Genomic DNA, 25,054 nt, shown 5'->3' with positions numbered 1-25,054 from the left:
GAATCCAGGATGAATCCATCCTGCCTGCATCCTCTGGTAGATTGGGACCGCACCCGTGAGGGTTTCAGACATTTCTGTGGGTGATGCTTTAAGTGGAAAGGAGGCAAAGAGGCCCAGGTGACAAAGAGTCAAATCCCCTCTGTTGAGGGAACGTTTATTTATCCACAGGAAACACACAAACATGCAACGTCACCACAATCCGATAAAGACCGATACTGTAGATTAAGCCCTTTATAGTTTAACTGATGTCTCTCAATACCTTAGTCTTAGCTAAGCCTTTGTGATCCACTTTGAATAGCAATATGCAGACACGGCTTAAATTAAAGCACACAGCTCAAGATTTGAATACGTCAATTAAAATGGGCACTTTAAATGCGAAAACATTCAGATGTTTTAAAAGTTAAAGAGTGGGGCGAGCAGCCAAACGCTGTGCCAACCCCCACGGTCTAAATGAAATAATAATAATGATCAAAAAGAACTCCTCATTAGATAACTGGAATAAAATAGAAAAACCACAGTGCTAAATCACCAGAAGACCTGGGTGATATCTCTACAGAAGCCCGGATGTTTCCACACGCAGAAAAAGATACGCGTCTTCAATAAACTTGCTCACAGTTTGGTTAACATGCACCTCTAGAACATTACTGTATCTTTAAAGGACATGAACCCAGGATCCATTTAGACACACACTCGTCCAGGCACACACACACACACCTGCAGAGACAAACATACCACATCCACATGAAACGTTATATCTTTTAGAGAGAGAACAGCTTACAAAGTGATTTCATCCCACTTCTCATCAAATGAAATGGTTGAATCTTAACAAGAGATACACAGCAATGTTATGTTATACTTCTTTTTCCCCCCCTCTTGGGACAATCATAAAAAAACACAAAAAAACACCCATCAAAAATATGTTTTCTAATACAGGTGAACATCTTCACTTTGAGACCTCCTTTGTTTGGACATCTGGAGGCAGGCACCCCAAAAGAAAACATCCGCTTTCATTTCAACCAGGAAAATCGACGTTCTTGCTACACATAAGTCACGTTTTTACATTTCAAAAATAGTGAATTGCATAAACACCGTCTAACGCCCTCCTTCGCTCCATCGGACACCAAAAACATCTTCTAATCACCGGTTCTGTACAAACCTGAAAAAGCCCAACGCAGAAGGTCACGAGAGCATTTTGGATTTCTCCCATGAACGAAACATCAGTTCATATGGAAAAAGCAACATCCCTGATAGATTAGAAATGGTTCTGTTGTGTTAAAAAGGGAAAGAAAAGAGAAACCATGAAGCAGGTGAAACACCTGGGTCCATATACGCCCACATACTGGTGCTTTTTAGACGTCGGAAACCAGAAATGCATAAATCCAGCAATAAAGCTCATGTCTTCAGAGGTCACCTCATCGTTTCATCGTGGCTTTTCTGAGACCAGAATGCTGAGCTACGAAACAATCGCGTCAAAGGCTCACGGTTGTCGTGCAGCAAAATCAGAAACGCACTCATCTGAAAAAGAAGCCAAATAGGCCAAAAACATTCCTAAAATATCTTTGTTGCTTGACTGCAACCTACCACCAGAGGGCAGCTAATATGACATCGTTATGGGGCAGATTGAAAGAAAACTGAACGAAATCAAGTGCATATTTAGAAGGACAAATGCCGACTGTCATTTGTGACAAAATGAAACGACAAATGAAAAGATGTAGAGCTTTTAATTAGCTAAAGCAAACTAAGAAGTAATTTCTGTTCATCTCAGGTGACCGTATCCACTCCCATGGTCTGAAGTAATGAAAAATAGGAGAACGGCCACGAGGAGAAATGGTCATCATGCTGCTAAAGGTCCCCCCAATAACAAGAAAGACATAGTTATTGTAATTATTAGTCCCACATCGGGAACAACTATACAGACTCTATATTAAGGTAACAACAGCAGCATACGCTACGACTATTTGTAATATAAGACACCCATGACATGTCATACATAGTTCAACAGTCCCTGACATACTGACAAATCTATCTTTGCCAGATTTGAAGTGTTAACGTGCGCCTGTGTATAGACAAGGCCAGTCAATCTTTAGATTTTCTATATAGAAGAGTATAAAAATAAATTAAGCTTACAATATCCACTCCGTTTCAGCTCAACTTGAAAGGTATATCACATCTGCAAATGTATGTATACTGTATATGTCCAAGCATTGCAAGCCAGTTTATATATAACTTTGTTTTTTTGTTTTTAAAAAGACAGATTTAGTTGCGATTTTAGAATTTTTCTGGAAAAAAAAAAGGAAAAAGAATCACTTGATTAAATAAAAGGGTTGCCTCAAAGAGCTATGGAAGACGTAGATTCGGTCCAAATCTAAGCTCAGCAGACTGCTCACCTCACAGCAACCCCCCCCCCCCCAGCTTATTAAAATCGATTAGATATGTTTATAGAGAATCATACAGCACTGGGTTATCTTTTATCTCAGAGAAACATCACAATATCCCCAACAAGTACCTTCAAAAAATATTTAGCTTGCAATAAAAAAACGTTGCCTGCCGACTACACACTACACCATAGTTTGCATGGTTAGAATAAATGCTCTGCTGGTGATGGGGAGACGTAGGGACAAGGCAATACAGACTGAGCGAGCTCACACATGGGAGGAGATGTTTTCAGGTGTGCGTGCTGCCTCACAGCGAACAAGCTCACCAGAGACCCGGAGGAGGAGGAGGAGATGCATCTCTCTCAGGGGAAACGCTTGAAGAGATTTTCTCCTCAAGGACTTCAAGATGGCAAACATCTCTGAGCATGCAGCCACGTGCCTGCGTATGTTCGACATGGTGGATCGGGAAAAGCTTGGTCTCCAACAGGGAGGGAATAAGCAGGGCTTTATATTCAGAGAGGTCCGCGTCATCCCGGTGGAACCGAAACGAATGGCTGTAACTTTGCAACACGGCTGATGCCTCCTCCAATAAGATGCTAGTTTCAGTCATTTCACTCTTATATCACAAAGCTTTGAGCCGCTAGAGTCAACATGCACGACCAAACAACTCGCATCAGACGTCTGAGACCCCGTGACATCCCCCCGTCAAGTAAAAGTCAGGTAACAGAACAATCCTTAAGATAATAAACCTAACTCTAAAGAAATAGTGGGATTTGCATCATTTTTGAGTTGAAATGTGAATATCTTACTCTTTAGCAGATAAATCCATATTCTGCAGACGTTCTTGGCTTCACCGTGTACAAATACGCTTCTGCACATTTGATCCCCCCTCGTATTAACTGCACAGACTCGAGCGTAGATGAAAATGACCTGATGCCAACGGAGACCGACGGCTCACCGTGTCTTTACATTCCCAACGCTCTCATAAACTATGACAAACATGCTAACAGCCCGGATGACAGGACCCCTTTTAGGGGGAAGCAAAGCATCGCTGGCTGCATGTTGGCCCATCAGGCAGTGAGGCAGCAGGGGTGTGTGGTGGGCGGCCTTCCCGTGCACCAGCCGACATCAGTCTTTAAGGTTGTCCTCACTTACGCCCTGGGCCGACAGTTCCGTCAACACATTGTCCAGGTAGTTGGGGTCCGGGAAGCCGTGGCCGGTCAGATTGGACCCGAATTCTGTCTTGTGGTGAATCTCGTTCCACACCACCGTGTCCGACTCGCCTGTGGTGCTGGACGTGCCGATGGTAAAGATGAGGCGTCGGTCCCAGGCCATGATCAAGAGCTTGAGGACCTGCGGAGACGCAGCACAACGCTAAAGATCTCGACTCCACGTGCACCAGCGCGACTGATCTCACCGCTGTGTTCTGACCTTCCTGCCTTTCTCGTTGTCGGGGAGGTAACAGTGGCGAGGGAAGCCCCTCGCGCTGAACTTCTTCCCAGGGTTAGGGTGCTCGTTGGTCTGGTGGAAAAGGCAACGAAAACACATGTCAGTGCTGATATCGTAAGATATTGTGTGGTTTATTTGCATGCTGTACAACAGGCTGCCCCATACATATTTAAACAGACGTGCGCGCAGGATAAACACTAAACTTGTTCCTGTCATTTATCGACTCCATTAAAGCTCCACTCGGCAGCCAGAATAAAATGCACCAGCTGACACACTCACATCCAGCTCGCACTGAACCGCCTCTCCTCCCTATGATGGTGGTTTGTGTTTAATAAAAGATCTGAATGGTTAAAAACTAGATTCCCTCTGTGACAAAAGCAAAACCATCGATTAAAAGAGTTTAGACACTGAAGAATCTTATGTTGTCCTCCAATGTCAAACGTTTCTTTCTCCTGAAAGAGGAGGATTCACACAAAGAAATTAGACTGATCAAAGAAGCAGCATGATGTCAGAGGATAATAGAGTTTCTCAGGATAAATTTAAGGCTTTTTTTTAAATGGGTCTCCCCCCCCCCACATTTCCAGTGGTGCCACATCCTTTTCCTAGCAGATCAGTGCTTCTCTCCCTCTGTGAATGTTCTCTGCAATGTCAACTATAAAGGAATCATATAAAGGAAGAGGCGGAGGATCGAGACACAGAGCCATCAGGGCAGATTTACATTCTAATTTGGGATCTTACCTGGATCCCAGCAGGAATGTCATAAACGATGCGAATGGATTTGGAGTCTGGGTAACCGGGCAGGCAGTGGGGGATGACGTGATACTCCATCTTCCCCGGAGGCTGAGTGCCCGTTTTCTCCCCGTAGATGGTTTTACATGTCGGACACTGAAGACTGCCGTCCTGGATCAAAGAAAATGTCAAAATCAACCCTCATCTCGTCAGTCTTTTATAGCGTCAGATCACTCGAGATGAAAAAAGACGATTTTCACTTTACATTTATGCTACAGCAGCGCCTGAAACTTCGCCAGTGTAAAACAAAACGAACAAAACTGATATGGTGACGCTCCGAGTACTGCTGAGATACTCAATCCCTAAACCTATTAGTATGTTTATATAAGATAATATTTAAATATCTCATTAGTCTCTTTGAAAACTTCAACAGGAATAGAAATATATGGATAATGGGTGTATTTAATTTTCTAAATTAGCCTTGTTTTGGCAGATTGTGTTGGTGGTGCAACACTGAACGTCGGTTGTTATATTTGCCTCTTCTGCTTCAGCAAGCAGAGCAAAAACCTTTTGAATCGTGTGACTTAAAAGGGGCTTTTTTTGCTCATATTGCATGACATTGCGAGCCTACGTTGAGCTGAACGTGACATCACAACAACGTGCGGGCCGCCAGCTTTTACCCACCTTATTGCCATTGTTGTACATGGCCACCAGGCACAGCAGATGGTACATGTGGCCACACTTGCCAAGTTTGCCCACCAGCTCAGGCTTGATGCCTTTGTGCTGCAGGATGCCTTCATAACCCGAGGACATGACCAGCCTCTCCATGCAGATGGTACAGTCCTGAAAGAGCCAACGATGGACTTTCACACTCAGTCGGGGCATCAAATGGCGAGAGAGTGAAACTGGGAATGGGTGCGAACCCTTTCGATCTGCGCGTGCGTCTTACCTCATCTGGCACCACTTTAATCTTCTCAGTGTATCTTCTCACCACATCTTCGGGGTTTTTTCCTTCACATGGAAAAATCAAGAAAAAAAAATGCAGACTAGCTTGTTTGGACTTAAACGGAAATGACCATTTTCTCCGTGCCCCACTAAGACCAAAACCTTCCCTGATAATCCCTGTGTGCTCCCAGGCTGGCACGGCAACGAGCACACACAGCTTTAAACCCCTAATACGCTTACGGGCAAACCCAGACTCTATTTGTTCATTTGAGGGACGGTCAGTCACAAGAGAGCGGATGAGCAGAAAAGAACCCCAGTTATGAAAGACAGAGACGAGACAGGGGACAGAGGACAAGAGGAAAAGGAAGACTTATGGTGGCTTGCATGTACACACCCTCACCTCACCTTATCTATCATCTATCTGGTTTCTGACATGAAAGCATCGCGAGGAAGGAAGAGCAGCTAGAGGATTTCCTCTCTTTCATCTGAATTAATTAAAAAGATGTCAAGGCACTGTTGAGAAGTGCTGCATTATATCCACAGCAGTGAGAAATGGAGAAATCTGTCAGCGTGAGGCGAGCGATCGCCGCGCAGGGATGGAGTCCAACAAGCCTCGCTGATCAATCAGCACCAAGAGTCTCCTGGGACGTCTTCGGTTTCAACGGCTTCCATCGACCAGCTCTTACTCAAGACCACAGCTTCCAGCAGAAAACCCAAGAAGTGATTTCAACCCAGCCGACTGCCGCGGTCTGCTCTTCCTAACAACTGCGTGTGTCAACATGCGCCAACTCTGATGTCTACGAAACAGAAATGCTTCCCGAGGTACGCGTGCAGCCATATTTTACCCAACCTTTCCAGAGAGTTCTTAAATAATAATCCTAAACTCTGCAGTAGGCAGCTCTTCCTATGTTACAAGCCTCCATAATTATATTATGCTAGCTGAGCTATGCACCTGGTTGGGCAGTCAAGGTGAAAGGAATAGTTCCTGGCCTCCAGAGAGGGCTCTTTCTTCTTACCTCTCCTCAGGTGCTTCTTCTTGGTTTTGCGGCACATACCATTGACCCCCAGAACAGGCTTCATGTCACTCTTGTTGATGGGTGGAGGGTGCAGTATGGGTTTGGGGGCCCGGGTCAAGCACACAGGCAAACCTGCAGCGCACATCAGGATACCTGTCATACCTGATGCATATGTACAACGCACACACATAGACACACAAGAGTGAAGAAAGCATTATCAATGAAGGGGTCAAGTTTTCTAAGCATGCTTTAAAAAAAAAAAAACTGAGCGTAGCCGGACCTGCTAATGCTGGGTGAAATGGTCCAGAGCCGGTCAGGTTCTTTACAGGAAGAGCAGGAACCCTACAGAAGAAAAGACAAAAGGACATAAACTCAACACACTGGTGACTTGTGCACTTTTCAAGCTCCGAGCAGGAGAAACACGGCTGCAGTGAACATTATGGGCTGTGCTGGAGAAGCGGAGCCAGGGAAAAGGTCTGAGAACATGTCCTCTTCAAAATAATGTTTGTGGAACCTCGTTTCACAGGTCCATGAGACGGTCGTAAACACCGAGGTTAACCAGGTCGCACGGAGGTTAACCAGGTCGCACGGAGGTTAACCAGGTCACACAGAAGTTAACCAGGTCGCACGGAGGTTAACCAGGTCACACAGATGTTAACCAGGTCACGCGGAGGTTAACCAGATCACACAGAGGTTATTCAGGTCACACAGAGGTTAATCAGGTCACACAGATGTTAACCAGGTCACACGGAGGTTAATCAGGTCACACAGATGTTAACCAGGTCACGCGAATCCCAAAGTCTTTTCTACTCTTTGCTGAATCAAGACTGTTGAATTTCTGAAGCCTTTCACGTCACTTTTTTTTAACCGTTTCAGCGAAGTAAACAACAATTCTCGATTCTCAGTGCTCAGTTTCATAGAGTTTGAGAGGTTTTCATCAGTCACGGCCGCTCCGGGTCGTTTTCATCAACAGGTCCTGACTTCAGTTAGCTTGTTTTGAGGTCAATAACTCAAGAGTTCACAAACTTATTCCACTGACACTCTGAGTTTATGGTTGTTCTCAATAAAGACCTGAAGATCACAATTTTTGTCTTATTATTTTCAACCTATTTTTTAACAGCCTTGCTTTAAATGATTCATGATGTTCGTGGTTCATGATATTTTACTGAAGAAAATAATTTCTTCATTTAATGTTTTTCAGCTTTTGGAATGTACTTGTTTGTCTTTTTAAACATCACCACATCAAATACCTTCTGTCCAATTACATTTAAGAGAATTTGACATTAAGATTTCATGATTTTAGCCAAAAAGTCAAGTGACAAGATCAGAAAATCTGAATTCATTCTGATGCTACGTTTTTTCCCCTACAGCCCCTGCACTCCGGGGTTACAGGGTCTCTGTCTCCAGTCTCTCACAATGATTTAATCAGATTAAAAACTGCAGAGAAAGCTGATCATAAAGTGAGGATGCAGGACTAACTCTTCATCTATTGATGATGCAGCATAGAGGCAGTAAAGAAGGGTCCTGAAGAGGTAAACTGCATATTCATGTGAATAACAGAGACGAGCCCTTATCTCCTGCCTGACTAAAGAGGGATACAGGCTAAATTTCGTAAAATGTCACTATATTTCCACAGTTAATCTTTCTCTTTGTGCTCCTCATATCAATCTTTGCATCTCATGCATGCATATTAGATGCATGGTGCTTTATTTTCTATCCAAACATTGTGTAAATTTAGCTTGTGTATTGTGCGCGCTGAGCACCTCACCTGCATCACTGCTCACGCTTAAATGCTCCAATGTTTCCAGCATGTAAACACAGGTGGTCATACAGTAATTGGTAGCATCAGCCAAGTCAAATACGCTGATTTATTTACACACCGCTAGATGGCGCCACCACTAATATTTGTGCGGATTTCGCAGGTTCGTGAACAAACACAATCCATCCAGTAAAAGGCCACATAAATCATGTTCAAAATGCTTGAAAACATTCAGAAAATGAGATTCAGTGCGGTTTTGAGTGCATGCGAGGCGGCGAAGTGAAGTCTTGTAAAGCCACAGCTTGCTAAATGTCGTGTCTGCAGATACATGATACATGAGGCTGCGGGCTGAGTGAAAGACAGAGCTGATGTTCTACACTCAGAGCAGCCTCCTTTGATTTCTGCCCGTAGCACACTTCTGGGAGTTTACCAGACGGTTCAGTGTATGTGCTCGTGCGCTGTTCTCTGTGCATGTTAACCGCATTGATCCTGTGTGTAGAGCCACTCGCCTGGGAACGGACTCTGAAGAAACGCATCATTCTCAAAACTCTACCCGAACGGTGGCTTAAAAACAAAGAGACAATGTTCCCAAGCAGGTTGTTGCCATCTCACCCACGTACGTCTGCAGAGAAACCGCCGTTCCTACCTGCTCCACCTCTGTCGTGTGAAAGACGGTCGTGTCCTGTTACGAACAGAGACCTTTTATTTTTAGTGAATTAGGCCATAGGAAGTGAACACTTGTGTGAAGGACAGTTATTATTCAAACGTGCAGTAAGTGTGCCTTTCCCCATGAGCGACAAGTAGAGAATGGAATCAAATTAGTTCAAGGGAGGTTTATTTTAGCAAAAGAAAGCAGGATAAGAGACTGAAGCATCGGCTCCAACACATTCTCTCATCTAATCGCTCAGTGTTGGGGACCCTCTGCTAAATTCCCGCTTTTCTTTGATCCATTATTCATTCTTCCCCAGTGGAATAGGTTTCCACGGATACACTAGAGCCTGCTCCGTGTCGTTCTTTCTCTGGTTCTCTTTTTTTCTCTCTTTTTTTCTTTACCGCAACACTCGATACGGAAAATGAGGTAGCGGATAAGCAAAGGCGGTGTCAAATAGACAAAAAGAACAGGCGGATCACCTCCTTTTAAGCTCCCGCTACCGAGTGCAACTTCTCAACCTCTGACTTGAGTCAAGGTTCCACTGCGAGATAGGCTGTGATTGAGCTATTATAGCAACAAAGTGCTCCCTTGACAGAAAAGAAGAAGGTCTTCCTGGGTCACGAACGCGAGGCCGCTAACAGCGACAACATAACTTATAAAATAGAAATAGAAACGATAATTAAAGAAAATACAAGCACCGATTTCGAACTATTGAGTCATTTCCTGCAAACTGAACCCAAGAGAGAGAGAAAAATGTCATACACAGCTTCTGCATGTCTAGCTCCGCCATGACTGCTCGACTCACGTAGCATGTACGGGATTAGTCCCAGGATTTGAATATTCCTACTGAGTGGAAATAACTAAAACAACGACCCAGAGGACTCAAAGAATGGACCTTTCCCCAGTTTTTGTACATGTAACCTTCAGCAAAGTGTGATATTTGCAAGCGGCGTTATTTTAGAAACTGCGGCGCTAGTGTGAGCATCATTACCCTGGTGGGATGGTTCCCCTGGCGGCGCCCATGGTGATGCGCTGGGTGCCTGGTCGGTTGAGGTTATTCTGTCCATTGATTGTGAGAGCGTGGTGGCCGTGGGAGGATGAAAGAGAAGGCATCACGGGGGAACAGGGGAAGTTGGAATTGGACAGAGGCGACTGCATCTGGTCGGCTTTGGCCTGTCCACCCCCGACGCTAATGTTGTTGTTGTTGGCGCCGGAGGAGACGGATGTCGAAGACCAAAGGGACGTTCCGGCGAAGGTGTTGCTCTGTCTCACCATCGTCAGGGTTCCTGCCGTACCCGCGTTGCCCGCTGCACCACTGTAGAGCTTCCGCTGCTGGGAAGCCAGAATAGCATTGGAGGCAGCTCTTGTGCTGTTGACCAAGATGCACTGTTGGCAGGAGCAGGGCTGGCCAGAACTGCCTCCCACGGGCCACGACTGCGACTTGGGGATGGAGCCCATGATGAGCGGGTAGGCCAGGTCCATGCGTCTCCGTAAGCGCCGCTTGCGCTGGCTCTGCCTGTTGGTCTGAGACATGCTGTTGAAATCGATGAGGTAGCAGAAGCCCAGAGAGGTCAGGTCAAGCCAGGGGTGCTGCTTCTCATAGGCGTTCTGGATAGTCACGCAGATCTCCATGTCGTAGGGGGTCCACGAACCGTTGTCATTCTCCCACTCCCACACGACACCTTTTCCTGGTGCGGATGACGGCTCATAGAAATTTCTCTGCACTGGCCTCATTGTGCCTGAAAGCAAAATCAGGAGAGAGAAAAAAACCACGAAGAGTAAGTGCGTGCTGGCGCAGGTCTGCATTGTTCGATCTCAACAATGTTTCGTGTGTGAAAATGGCATTTAAATGCTTGCCTGAGGTGGATAAAGCCGATTTAGTCTTATGCCAATTATGCCGAACGCACCCAACAGTTTATATATGTTTCTGCTTTTCATTGCTCTGCATTGTTGGCCTGAAGATGAGGAATACACGTTTAGCACCTGTGTCTTTCTGGTGCCACTGACACGATAAGGCAGTCATTGTGGTCATGGGAGAAATGAGAACACCTCAGCCGATCCATCTCCCTGCTGCACGTCAGCGAGCTTATCGAGGCACACTTATTCCTCCTTATTCCGCCTCCGTCCCCACCTAATTTAATGCACAAATGCACACCCTTGCCGAGGAGGGAGGACCAGGCGATGCACAGGTGTGGCACAGGTAGAGGCGCCACTGCGGTAACCCCTAATCAGCTGGCTTTTAAAGGCATCAGCAGAATTAACGAGTCTGACCTTGAGTCTCTGCTGCACGGTGCTGCTGAAGGACTCGGCTTGATGGCTAAGGGCAAGTGTGCCGCACCGATCACACAGATGACTGCTCAGTGAGGCAGCTGCCCGAGTCTCTCATGTCTCCAGTCAGCAGCGCACAAGCCGAGGTTTCCCAAGGTTTTGGTTTCGGATTTTATTTAAGGCAAAAAGCAAATGTTGCTGCGTGTGCTGGTTTAAGGACTGTCTAATGTTTGACTTGTTTTGGAGGTTTCATCAAAATCATCATAAAAAAACACATTTAATCCAGGCACAGTGGTGCAAATGCCCCCCCCACTCCTTCATTTTTACTGATTATTCCCGTAAACAATCAGTGGATCAGCTGAACTGGCCCAGCTGAACATGAAACAACTGGAAATGACCTCTTAATGTACGGGGTTAGTAAACGATAGTTTATTTATCTATAAATCTTGTAATAAACGTGTGAAACTTTTTAACTTTCTACTATTACAGCTATAATTCTTATCGTGCTTTGTTTGTCTATTTAGTTTGTTGAGTTTCCTCCATTTTCTGTAAATCTGGTGTTTGTTTAAATGTCAGACTAAAATTCCAACATAATCGGTGCTCAAAGCAGACAGTCAGAAAGACAGAACCTATAATAATCTAAGTATAGAATTAGTGACTATATGAATGTTTCCGGCTTCCTGAGAGAGGGTCTCAGCCTGGTCAGGGATCTCAGGCTCAGCCATCCAGCCCACCAATGAAGAGAAGCCAGTACAAGAGAAACGTCATCTCTCTTCTGTCCTTTAACAGGTCAAATACTGGAAAAGTCGGAATGATTTTCCCAACAAACTTTCTTTCGGACCGGCCATGCTTATTGTAGATGAAGGAGCTGCCTATTCTCTTATCCTCCGATACATTAAACCGTTTGTACCTGCCACTGCCTGGGAATACTGATGTTCTCCCTGTGACCCGAAGTGAGAGTGGCTGTTTCCCGTCGCACCCTGTGTGCAGTCATCTTTCCTGCCTTCCCCTCATTTCCTTCCACCTCCCTCCTGTGATGTTCTCTAGTTGTCCTTGTCTGACAGCAGCATGTTTCCCTTTGGGTCAGGTGTTCTTTGATGCATGGCCACAACATCATTCCTCACCACAGATCCAGCTTGAGCCGGGCTGCCGATTTCAGACAAAGTGGGGGAGTTCCTAGAGCAGGCATGGGCAAACTAAGGCCCGGGGGCCACACACGGCCCGTTAAACGTTTTAATCCGGCCCGCCAAACTTGAATAATTAAATGAATAAACCTTGTTAATGTTAAATTTTCACTGCAATTCTGGTGTTTTCCCACTAGAAAAAAGACAGTCAGGAGGAGAGTGATGGTGATATCCTGAAGGATAACAGAACTTTCAGTGCTTTAAAATAGAAATGGTTATTAAGTTTTTTTAAAAAGACACATTTTATTCATTTGATTTTAAGTGTTTTAAGACTCATTCCAAAGTCAGATATTTTGTTGTAATGCTTCTCTTCATTTTCATTTGAAATTAAAGCACATGTTTTCTCCATATCCCAAGATGTGTATTTTTTCTCCAATGAGGTGAGGTTACCAAAGCACTCCATCCATCCATCTGCTCCTGGTCCGGCCCCTTTGTCAAATGTTAGAACCCATTGTGGCCCACGAATCAAAATGTTTGCCCACCCCTGTCCTAGAGTCTGCTATCCTACACGAGGTCGGACGGGCGAAGGAGCCAGAAAAATGGGGCAAGTGAAAGGATTTGAGTGAGTCTGACACGGGCCAAACTGTGATGGCTAGATACCAGCTTCTACAAGACTGCGGCTCTTATACAGCATTCCCAGTCTGCAGTGGGAACCAGCGACAGAGTAACAAACAGTCATGGCTCATTGATGCGTGTGGGGAGGGAAGATGAGCTACTGTAGCTCTAAATGCTCAAGACGTTGATGCTGATTCTAGTAGAAAGATGTGGGACTGCACAGTGCATCACAGTTGGTTGCATAATGAGAAGCCCTGCTCATGGTGACCCCTGCTGCCCCCCCCCCAGCAGGCACGTGAGCATCAGAACTGGACCAGGGAGCAATGGACGAAGGTGACCTTGTCGGCTGAATCTGGGGAGCGCGCGGCACCAGAATGCACAACAAACAGGACGGCAGCCGGCGGAGGCAATTTGCTGCCGGGAAACCTTCGGTGCTCTCATCCACGTGGATGCTACTTTAGATGTTAGACCTACCAGATGGCGAAGACGATGAACACTCTCTCGTCTGGAATACAGCTCGTGGCCCACAAAGCAAAAATGGATCGGGAATAGTTTGAGAATTGTTCGATTTGGCCTCCAAATTCAAGAGATCTCAGATTATTAGCATCTGTGGGATGTGCTGGACAAACAAGTTCAATCCATAATGGAGTCCATGTCTCCATGGGTCAGGGCTGTCCAGGCAGGTGGTCTCCATGTTATGTCACTGGCCTCCATCATTGATGGTTTTAATAAAATAAGTCTCATAAACTGTACTTAATTAATGAATATATTAATACATTCGACTATAGCTATAGCTTGATAATCTCTAAAACACTTTCTGGTAACTCTTGATTTACCAGATTCATTGAATTTATGGAAAACATAAAAAAACCAAAACTGAAAAATAGTAAATAGTAATTCGCCAACCTCTCCCGCTAGAGCTCATCTGGAGAGTGAAATGGCTTCTCTGGACATAGCGAGCAGTAAATCAGATTTAAATTTGTCAGTGTGGTTATTGATGCGCGCCTTCCCCTCCTCGCCCCACCGCAGTGGCCATTCAGCGAGATGTGATTAAGGCAGCGCTGATGGAAGCTGCCAATGAGGTGCTAACGTGGTAGCACCAGAGCTACTACAGCAGAACAAACACAACGCTCAGGCTTTTACGGTCACCGAGAACCCAGGGAATTGTGGTGTTGTTATGGCAGCCGTCCCCAGGGCTGTGAGCAGGAGGGGGCGGGGGGGTTGCCTGGATGTGAACATTCCTGCTCCTCCATTTCCCCAGCGCACTCTCCACTCCTCCTCTGCTCGCCCATTTCATCTAAAGCCAGCCCTCCACCATCTCTCCCATGGCTCCTGACCAACACTGTCTTGCTGAGCCATTCTTCACATTTCCCACTCTGCACCTCGCTGGACCGCATCCAGCTCTCGCACAATTTTGGACGCAGTGTCATTGAATTAGCCTCCACATCACCTTGCAGTTTGTACCTCGCACCACAAGGAAAGGCAGACGAGAGGTGCCAGGATCAAGCCCGGTAATATATTCATGTAACTGACAAGCCCAACCTGTGTCCCAGGGGCCTATTAAAAACACAGGGCAGCATTTTACAGCTTAACGACAGGAGGAAAGAGGCCAGTAACACCACACAGCTTGATGCTGTCAGAGAAGGAAGCCTGTTCCTAGATGGCAGATTTACAGTTTCTGCTGGAGACCTACACACTTTACATGAACAGCTCAGATGATGAGCATGTGCATGATGACCTGCAACTATAACCGCCTGAGGACGTTCCTGCTGTGATGACAGATACGTGCCTGGTATGAGATGCACGTCATCAGGCTCTTCAGTGGTTTACCAGACATCTGGACTGATGAATTAGTGGATGTTTTGGTTAGAAGATCATAACCTGACGGACTTTCTAATGACATGGAACCCTTGTACTCAAACACAGTCTTGGCCCAAAACATCTGCCTGCCTTTCTTGCCCTCTTTAGTACTCGATTACTAATTAGGCTCACATGGGGTGTCTGGTTCTCCGGTCTACTTAATAAGCTCTTAGTCTAGGAGAGAAGCAGCACAGCGAGACTATCCAACCACACAAACCAGAGCAGAACCCAGAACTATGTTGCTATGAGTCGCCACCATGACATCTAAGAGTGAAAAAAAAAACAAAAACATTAAAGACTCTTCCTTCTGCTACTGTGCTACAGACAGACAGACAGACGGACTACGCAAAGCCTTAAAGCCAAATTTCGACCAGTTAAAAACAGGCTCATCAAACCACTGTTTATAAATGTGATGATGGACTCCGATTGGTTAATTTAGGCTCTGGAAGTTTTCTTTGATCACACTGACGAGTCTACTCATCTCTGGGCCCACGGAGCTGGAGGCGGCACCAGAGATGAATTATCATCGTACATAACATCCTGTATGTGCTCAGCACATGGTGAATATGCTAAGAATATCTACAGCATGAGAGAAATATGGTAATTCAGGCATGTTTGATGTTATCACCTCAACAGTAGAGAACCGAGGGGAAGGGAAAAAAACGGCCCCTTCATCTGCAAATAAAGACCTTCACAAACAATCAACCAGGCAGAGAAGAGATGAAGAGGCTGCAGAAGAGTTACAAATGCAACACAAGCCAAGCAGAAACATCTGGCTGGAAAAGATGCGATTTAAATCAAAACGATAAGTGCTGAACTTTTTCATGTTGAGAAAGGTACCCCTGAGGCTTGGACGGGAAATCCTCTCCGACTCAAAGGGCCGTGTCCTACCTGCTCAGACGAGCCGTCGAGATGTGAGGAGAGAATTATGCGCTCGTTAGAAAACGCTCGCAGAGATCAAAAACCATTTTAATGAGGATGACAGTCTGACATTATGCTGATTTAAAAGCATTAAACGATACAATATCCCAGCTCCACTCCTCCTCTCTCACTAAATCACATAATGAAACTCATTCTCTGGACTCAAATGACACAGGTTTTCCCAGAATACACCGCTTTGGAATAAGTTACTTCGGCGATCATCTTTGTGTGACAGATGAAGGAGTTAAATCATGCAAAATGTTAGAGGAAGGAATAGGAAGTGGCCACACGAGAACGTCAGGACAATGTTATCTGCCAAATAATGAAAAAAGATGTCTCACTTCTGCTTGAGAACACAAGTGAACACGACAGAACGGACAAAGTGAGGAAACGGTGACAAAAAAGCTCGTTTCCTTTTAATTTTATCGCAATGACAACGGGAACCAACAATTATATATTCCTCAAATAACATTATTAGCATGTTTGAAGAGTTTGAATTAATTCTGACGTACAGAGCAAACCAAAAAATCACCAACTGCACCAAAAGAGCCTAAAACATCTCGAGATAATGAAGTTGGAGCGCCGTCCACAGACCCTGAACCAACCTCCTGACCCTGTGGATGTCCTGACTGTCCTCAGCTGGTTAGCTACAGCCCCTCAAAGACTGACTGTGTGTGTGTGTGATTCATCATGCAGCCTTTTCCTCTTCACACCAGTGAATCGGCTTCATCATGTCAGGCAGGGGCCTCATAAGTATGCTAGAGCTCAGCTGTGCACAGCTTCAGGTTAGAACTCGCCAGCACTGCCAAGCAGCATCATCAAGGTTACAGCAAACAGGTTTGTTGTTTAGGGGGAGGAGCCGCTTTCACACAAAGCTAAAGCCTGCCGTGCAGTCTTCCCGTACAGGCGGAAAAGCTGAACCGTGAAGGCTCGTTTGGCTGATGCAGCTCTTGACAACATTCCGCATTTCCAGTTTGACATTTGGCGATTTTCCGGGATTTTGCACCCGATTATTCCGCGGGCGCTACAGGCCTTTTTAAAATGACTTTCCCTCTCATAACTGACAGGTGTCCCGCGTCTTGCGCTGCAAAGCTTTTCCATATGTGCTGCATGTGCACGTTTAACTGACAGGATACATCAAAATAAACAAACTGTTGCGGCATTTCTAGGACACGCAGGCCAATTCTGAGGTGCGAATGACCTCAACCATCATTTACCGTCTACAGCCGAGTCAACCTTGCACACACAAGTGTGCGTGTGTGTGTGTGTGGTGTGTTTCAGGGCTTATCTGTGGCTACACCATATTTCAGTGTGTCAGACTTTACATCAGTGAAACCGTCCTGCTGAGCAGGCAGAACGCTGAGTGATGGCGTTAGGAGGAGTAGCTCACGCGGCCCCGCGTCACATGACCCCCGCTGCACCGCGTGTGAGCACCAAGCACGACATGAGTGAGCGGACAGCCGTGTCCAGGACGCATGCGAGCCCGCAGCCCGATCGTTGAACACGCTCCGAGCTTGGCTGCAGGCGACAGCAGCCAAAGGTCACGTCCACCACGTCTGCCTCCTCGTGCGGTTGGTGAAGCTTTTCCTCGTACAGATTTGACTCACCTTCATAAAGCCCATGGGTGGCATCTATTTATAGAGATCTTGCGTAACTTACTGTACATCCACAAGGATTCTTTATCCATCTAAACCAGCTGTGGAGGAGGAGCTCACCTTGCTAGACTGTGGTAGCCTCAATCCACCTTGAATCATCACTGTCCCTCATGTAAATGTGGATTTCTGCACAGCAGGACTGGTTCTGAATTCTTCTCACTGTGAAGACTTATGGCATTCCTTCTTTCATGCAGCTAACAGTATTCCTAAAGTTGGGACTCCGACGTTAGGGATTTTGCTCTAGAGGGTGGTAAACAGTCAGTGGGCATAAATGAGCGTCATGCTGTCTGTTTCTGATGATGGCGCCCTTTCTCAATTAAGCAAGAAAGGGAGCGTTATTTTCAAATGAATAATGAGTCAAAGCAGCATTTTTTAATAGAACAAGTATGTAATTTTCATATTTACTCATCATTTTTTCCTTCAACTTATTTTAGTCAGTAAAATGTCTGAAAATAACTAAAATCGAACAGGAAAAGCAGAGTCACGTCAGTTTTGACAAAACAACCGAAAGCCTTCGCCATTTCCCGGTTAAAACTGTCACACGGCCCTTTTAGGTTAGAATCACACGGTTGCATTTAATAAAACACTCCACCTTTAGAACAAGAATAAGGCTTTGATTGTAATAAAGGTGTGTGTAGGTTAAAAAAAAGGACTTGTTGAGACTCTGATGACCCCCAAAGTCACCTGAAAAATGATGGTCCCCAAAACGAAGACGTAAAAGGAAACATTTGGTGGAATAAATATTCTTGTCCTGTGCTTGAGTAACGCGGCTGTAGCAGGTTGGGGGCTGCTCTTTACTCCTGTAACTCTCTACATCAGCTCGTATCGGAGGAAACATCTGGTTGCATCACGGCCAAGTGTCCCGACCCTCCACCAGTCCGCTCAGTCTTGATCTGCAGCACTGTGGACGTGCTGGGAGACAGGTTTCAGGGCGTCGCTGCACCCCACAGCAGGAAAAAGAAAAGACGTGTTGCGTATGTTACGTACGCTGAAAGATACATCGGTGATTTAGAGGGAATATGAATAAATCAGTGATGACTCCATAGGAAAGCTGAATTATGCTGGCGGGGGAGAGGGAGGGTCACCTTTGAAATTCAAATGTTGCTGCAGTCGCCACCGTTTCTGGGCTTCAAGTGATCGTGCTGCCGTTTGTCGTCACGTCACGCTTACAAAGTAGAAGAGCCTAAACTAATCCAGGCTGAAAAAGTAGTTCTAAAAGCAGAACAGCCGGCTGTGTCTGTGATTTAATATTGACTTCTTTTGATATATTCAGCAGGTTTGTAACAACAAAGCCAAATACTGGACTCACAATACTGCTTCTGTCATTATTCTACTTTGCATTCCACTCTATTTATTTCTATGTGCCTTCCTGGTCCAGCCTGATGGGGGGGTCCTATGTTTGAAGTGGGGAACCTTTGAAAAATAGGAATTATTTCCAGCTAAGCAAAGTACAAAACTATCGACACCCACCCGGTGCAATACTTTAAATCTCTAGTTACATAATTGGAAGGTTTCAGGGCCGCCGTGACAAACGTGCGATTGCAATGTGCTTTTCCACCTGCCTGTGAAACCGGGAAAGTTTCTCTACGCTCCGAGTGTGAAATGCAGTCATTCTGGGGCAGTAAGCTGTTCAGTCACTCCATATATGAATCAGTGAAATAAAAATACACTCCTGTCAGCCTCCGTCCATTAATAATTGCATTCACATTTGCATAGGATGCACAAAATTAATCGGAATGCTGCTGAACAGGTTTATGGGACTGAAGGCATTTCTACATCTGTCAGAGGGGAGCTGCTCTTATCAAGTGTGAGTGGTCACCTTGAAGCGTAGAGAGTTTTCAAGTCTTCGTTAATAATGAAGTGTCCGACGAGGTGATGGTGTGTATCCTGGCTGCAGGCTAGGTTCAGCTGAGGATCTGTCCTGGTGCTCCAAAGATGACATTTGGGAGAGCAACTAGCCGCGTTTGTGCATCCAACAGAAGAGATCAAAGAGGACCTTTGTTGCCTCTCTCGGATACAGATGCGGCTAATGCAGTCGACAGCTTATGATCCAAGTGACCTTCCACACTGGAATGATAAGCACGGCAGCAAGCGGCTTTAAACGGAGCCTCGCTGATAAGAAAGTGATCCACTTCCACAGCCACAGAAGTGGCTTCCTGCTGGACAGGGGATAAAAACTGTGAAAGGGGTTTGCGTCTTCACAACAAAAACCTCTTTGTTGCTATTACTCTGCTCGGGAAGGTTCCCGGTCATCCAGGTCAAAGAGGGTTCTTGGCTTAAAAGAAACTATCAATGTCCTTTATGATGAACGACAGTCAGTATAATATTCTTCTTTATCTGGGCTGACCTTGCCCGATCACCTCTCATTGTAAGAAATAGGACTGCTAGCATAGAAACCAGCTCGCTGACAGAAAACCACACAAGAAAATAAAAAAAGGCATCAGAAACGACATTAAATGCAAGATTAGGATTAAAATAATGACACCTGTTGTGCTTTATCGAGCAGGTGGAGTCAGCAGTGGTTCCTTTATTATTGCCACCCCCCCACGGTCATGCTGACTCCCATGTTCCATCAGGAAAACACTCCTCCCTCCTCTCTCCGCACATCTTTCCACACCGGCATTCAATCCTTTTCCTGCCGACATCCAGGTGGAGTTCAACCAGGTCGGGCTCGTTTTAAGTATTCAAGTAGTCCTCATGCTCACTTTCTGAATCCTTCTTTCCAGAACTCTGACATGAGGATATTATGGTTGTCCATCATGAAATAACAAACGGAGATCAGAAAACCTGTGGCTCTAAGCAGGTCTGGCTTTATTCCCATCTTCAGAAGCAACGGACTTTTTTTAACCTCACGTCCATATAAATAAAACCCCAACTATTTAATACACATCTAAACATACACAACAGCACCTGAGTGCTTCTATTTCTGTTTCATTCTTTTCCAATAGTACAGCCTCTGCTTTCTTCTGACGCAAGTGGGATTTCATAGAGCTGATGCATACAGCGCCTGACCTTTTGTACATACGTAGCGGAATCCTTTTTTTCGCAGCTTCCTCCCACAGGCCACCAGAACGGTTCCCACACATGCTCACTCGCTGCTAAACAACATGAAAAAGACAAACGCTAAAGCAAACTGCAGCGCTCTGCCTCGTGGAAGCCGCAACCACAGCGCAGATTCACGAGAACAGGCTGAACTTCCGACATTCTTAAACTGCTGAGCGAAGACAATACGGCCCTCTGTGCAACCAAAACAAACACGTCTCTGCTCCATCATTCACCATCAGACACGCGGGTCACCGCTCAACTGGTCCAGCTCACATTCTACACTCTAGTTTGACTAATATACGAGTCCCCTCCACAAATATATAGTCGTTTTCTCATCTTGGACACATCAAACAGATGGCGCGGCGTACGTCTTATTTCGATGTTGGGAACAGCACAGGGCAAATCCTTTCGAACAGAAACGGACTAAAAAAAGATCTCCGGGTCTATGGAAAACGTGAGCTGACGCTTTGCCAGAATTAGCAGTTGTCGCTGATTATGCCTCACTAAACAAGTGCTTTTCCACCCAACACTGGACATCAAAACTGCTGTCAAACCCTAAAAAAGACACTCTTGTGTTGACGTTTGGGCAGGACATTGTGTCACATTTAAAGCTAAAACTGTGCTTCCGTGGCTCAAATCACTTGTGGTGAAAATATCCCCTAGGTCGGCCTGCATGCTTGAATAAAAGCCTTCCATCTATGAAACGACCATTCTAAATGACGCCATTAGTAACTACAATATGTAATTGGTTGGCGTACCTATGATGATCAACACTTTGCTAGGTGTTACAGCGAATCAATTCTTCATTTTTGCTTTATTTTTGATAAACCTTTACTTTACGATGTCGTCTTCCACACCTGGGAAGAGATATGAGCTGATAAGAATATGATACCATGCCGCCCACCTTTATTTCTTGTCAACAAAAAACCCAACATGCGAGTTTGATTAATGCGGTGCTGCTGCTACACGTGTCGCCGTGGTTATTTTAATCTTCTGGGCCTATATTGTTGGAGAAAAGACAGAGGCTGGCAGGAGATGCAATAGCTGCACTGTGAAATCCTTCAGACGGCCGCGGTCAAGTGTTGGCGTAGGACTGCGATGCAAGATAAACCCGTGTGTTTTGCTATTAGAGGAGGCGTAGTGAAAGGGGATCAGGCCAGAGCAGCGTTCAGAGGTTGAAAACCCTCTGGGGAGGAAAACAGATCGATCTTCTGCGGCCAAGAGCCAAACCTCTTTCTGCCGTCAGCCACATATTTATATGTCAACTAAATACAGATGTGTTTAGGCTGCCTTGCACAAACACGGGCTCTGTCATCATCTCGACTCTCTTATTAAAACGCAACCATGGAGATGCACCAAAGCTGCCGTCTCATTAGTCCAACCATCTGTGTCTGGTTCCCACCCACGGGAGCTCCTCCCTAATCCACAGGGGAGCAGCACCCGGCCACGCAGCCAACTCTCCCCGCCTCCGAGGACGATTAGAAGCGCCTCGACAAAATGGGATGGACCCAGAGGGAGCCCGCTGCGTCGATCCAAGCAACCGAGATCTCCTGCGAAACAGGAACGTCGCCATCCGGATCGCATCGAGCCAGCTGGGTCCTTTCAGGGGTTCAACATCATTTCAGCTCGGAACCAAGTAGAACACAGAAAAGTGGGACGTGTTGATGAGCGGCAAATCATCACCGAGTCCCAGATTTTTCCTTTTTAGCATAAAGAATCGTGACGTTATACCAGGACTTTGACCACTAGGTGTCGCTGGGCGGCTGCTACGTTTTAATTCCCGCAGGAAGTTTGGATCTGTGGTTACCGGAACAGTTGAGCAGGCCACAAAATAATACAAACTATCTTTCCTCCGTCTTCATATTGACATATTTGTCATAATTTATGTCCTGGGGCTTGTCTGCACAACTCCAAGCTGAACATTCCAGACTGTAAACGTCACCTGGAATATTGCATAAGGTTTGTGGTATCGGCAGGCTCTGGGTCTTTGTGCGTGTGTTTCTTTTACCTGTATCCTGTCGAAACTGGTGCATAGACTGCAGATCAATGACGTAAGGAGAGAGTAGGAGAGAGCTGGCCGTCCACTTGCCCCAGCACCACACTTCCCCGGGCATCCCCCTTCAGCACGTTCTCAATATGGTGGCAGACCGCCGCGCCGTACGGTCGCCAACGGCCGTGTTCGTTCAACCACTCCCAGACCACCACCCTGGCCATGTTCTGAGGAGGGTACCCCAGCCCGTTGACAGGCACCAGCAACCCGGATCCAGGACGAGCCATCTCTTCCGAGGTGTCTGTGCCTCTGCCGTCAGTCAGCCGTCAGGCTGGAACTTTTTCTCCGGCGCCAAACAGGAAAAAAATTCCACAGAAAAAAAGAAGAAGCTTGGATCAGCGATTGGTCCAGTGGTCCCTCCCCAGCACAGCTGCTCTCACACAGGCAGCTCTGCGGGAGTCATTGTCTACAGGTGACCGCCTGCTGGAGCTCCGATCAGCCGAGGAAAAAGGTCAGGCGTCCTGTCTGAAGAGGCGGGCGCCGGGGATGAGATTTCTGGGGCTCCGGATCAGCAGCAGGTGACCGGGAAATCCTCTCTGAACAAAAGAGGTGCAGAAACACACTGATGAACCCACGACTTAGTTCTGATTCAGAGAGCAGAAGCAGCTCCGCACACGAGCACGACTGCAGGGCCAAAAGCAGCTGTAACGCAACAATCTGTAAGTTTCCCTTCATATCTCGTGTGGAACCCTGTGGAGAACACGAGGACCCTGAAGGAGCCATCCCCCCATCCCTCTGTAGATCTCTTGTTTTGTCCAATGAGTGTGACAAGAAAAACACCAAAGCACGAGTTTTCCTTCTGCCCTTTTAACTTGGCTGAATAAATGGGACTGTCATGAGATTAGCTGAGGCTGACTGAGCAGATGGATCAGCATCAGCAGACTCGATCTCACACAGACATTTTCCACACTGGAGGTAAACACAGCCTCTCTTCCCGTCTCCCTTTAATCTTCGGCCTCGTGTCGAACAATTCTGGTTTTCACGCATGCATGGCACGCACAGATACGCACAGACCCGTAGCCCCCCATCCCCACGCACACACACACACATCTTTCAGGTAGAGGCTGCATTTCTGGGGTTAAATGTGGTCGCCAGCGAGAAGAATACCAGCGAAGGGAAGCTGTAAAAACGCACCTGTGTTTGGATTTTCGTCATGGTGCGTTCATCCTTCCACACCGGCCTCCGGCCAACCAGCGTTATGGCACAAAAATAAAGCCAAGACGCCTGATCCCTGCGAATGTGCCTCGCACCACAGCAGCTTGTTGGGCTGCTGGGCGACGTGAATTCATGCCTCGGACGCGTCGAGAACGACCCGCTGCGGACGCCTTGGTTTTCTGCGCACGGTGCGACGCACAAAATCACGCGTTTACATTGTAAACACGCATTAGTCAACACGCAAACGTTCGGGAGCACCTGTATGGGCAGCCGTTTGAAAATCCACCAAAATAACAATTAAAAGAATGGCAATGTTGAATGACTTCCGGAAAGGTTTTTTCAAAATAAAACCCCCGTTGCCCCGGTAAAATGTGAGACGGGGGCACTTCTCCAACAAAGGCCGTCTAATTATCATTATAATGGGACGTAATAATGAATGAATTCTGGCGAATGTGATGGTTGTAATAGGCGCAGTTCTGTCCCTACACCGATTCACAGATACCTCGATAACCAAAATAACAATGTGGCTTGAACGCAGAGTAGATTAGTTCTTTCCTTTGTCATTTAAAGAAGTCATCTGACAGACTTGTGACTCGAACATGTTGACTTTAGCCTCGTTTGTTTGCTTTTTCCTCAAACTGTTTAGCGCGCTTGCATGGCCGTCAGCAAGCACGTGTTTTATTGTGAAACTCCACCGGATCCATCATGCATTTTGCACGTAGACTTCCTGTGTTTAATGATGCGTGTATCCATAATGTAATGAAAAAGTCTGCGTGACTTCAGACGTACTCTCAGATTTTTTTTTAAATATCCCTCTCTGTATATTTCTGCTGTCATTTCTGAGCATTCCACGTTTCAGTTAATATCCTGGACGCTTAAGTAGCATTTGCGTTGAAAGTAACGCCATTCTCACCCGTTTTTCGAGCATTTGTTTTTCCTGTTTTCCTCCAAAAAAAGATGTTTACACTTCACACTTTGAGGCTATCATAGATTAGTGAGGCTCTTGTTCTTCGCACAGTGAAACTTCATAAACTAAACATGCTCAGGATGTAGATTTATGCCAAGTCGTAACCAGCCAAGACCTGAATATCCTGTTTGAAGTTGCCTGAACAGCCACGACGACACAGTCCTTTTAAAGCTGGCTGGGAACATGCGACACCACACAATCACTGTCAGTCAATACATATGCTGCATACATGACATTACTGAGCAATTTCCTTAATGCTTCTAGCCAAATGTAAAATTTAAAAATGACAGTGGGATAATTAGATTTGTTCTGCCAGCACTCGCTTTGAAGGCGGCGCCCTCTGGTGGCGGAGCAGAATAAATCACTTCCGACTCAAAACATATTTATGTAGCACATACTAAAAACTATCAACCGCAAACTTATCTTGTTTCATTTATCTTGTTTCATCATTGCTTTGTCGCTTTCAGGG

At 46.0% G+C, this 25,054-nt stretch overlaps 1 protein-coding gene across 1 annotated transcript; it reads right to left on the bottom strand.

The window, feature by feature from the left end:
* Nucleotides 1-118: 118 nt before the first annotated feature.
* On the bottom strand, nucleotides 119-23,927 carry dtx1 (deltex 1, E3 ubiquitin ligase). The gene is given in 11 exon segments (XM_057033072.1): nucleotides 119-3,728; nucleotides 3,807-3,896; nucleotides 4,563-4,724; nucleotides 5,238-5,396; nucleotides 5,503-5,564; nucleotides 6,515-6,646; nucleotides 6,795-6,856; nucleotides 9,917-10,664; nucleotides 22,422-22,485; nucleotides 22,487-22,999; nucleotides 23,598-23,927. Coding segments are annotated over 10 exon segments (1,908 nt in total). The 5' UTR covers nucleotides 22,691-22,999; nucleotides 23,598-23,927; the 3' UTR covers nucleotides 119-3,503.
* Nucleotides 23,928-25,054: the final 1,127 nt, after the last annotated feature.

Source organism: Takifugu flavidus, chromosome 5 (assembly GCF_003711565.1).
Source record: "Takifugu flavidus isolate HTHZ2018 chromosome 5, ASM371156v2, whole genome shotgun sequence".
Lineage (NCBI taxonomy): Eukaryota > Metazoa > Chordata > Actinopteri > Tetraodontiformes > Tetraodontidae > Takifugu > Takifugu flavidus.
The sequence above is the reverse complement of the archived record's forward strand: the minus strand, read 5'-3'. Positions and strand labels throughout refer to the sequence as shown.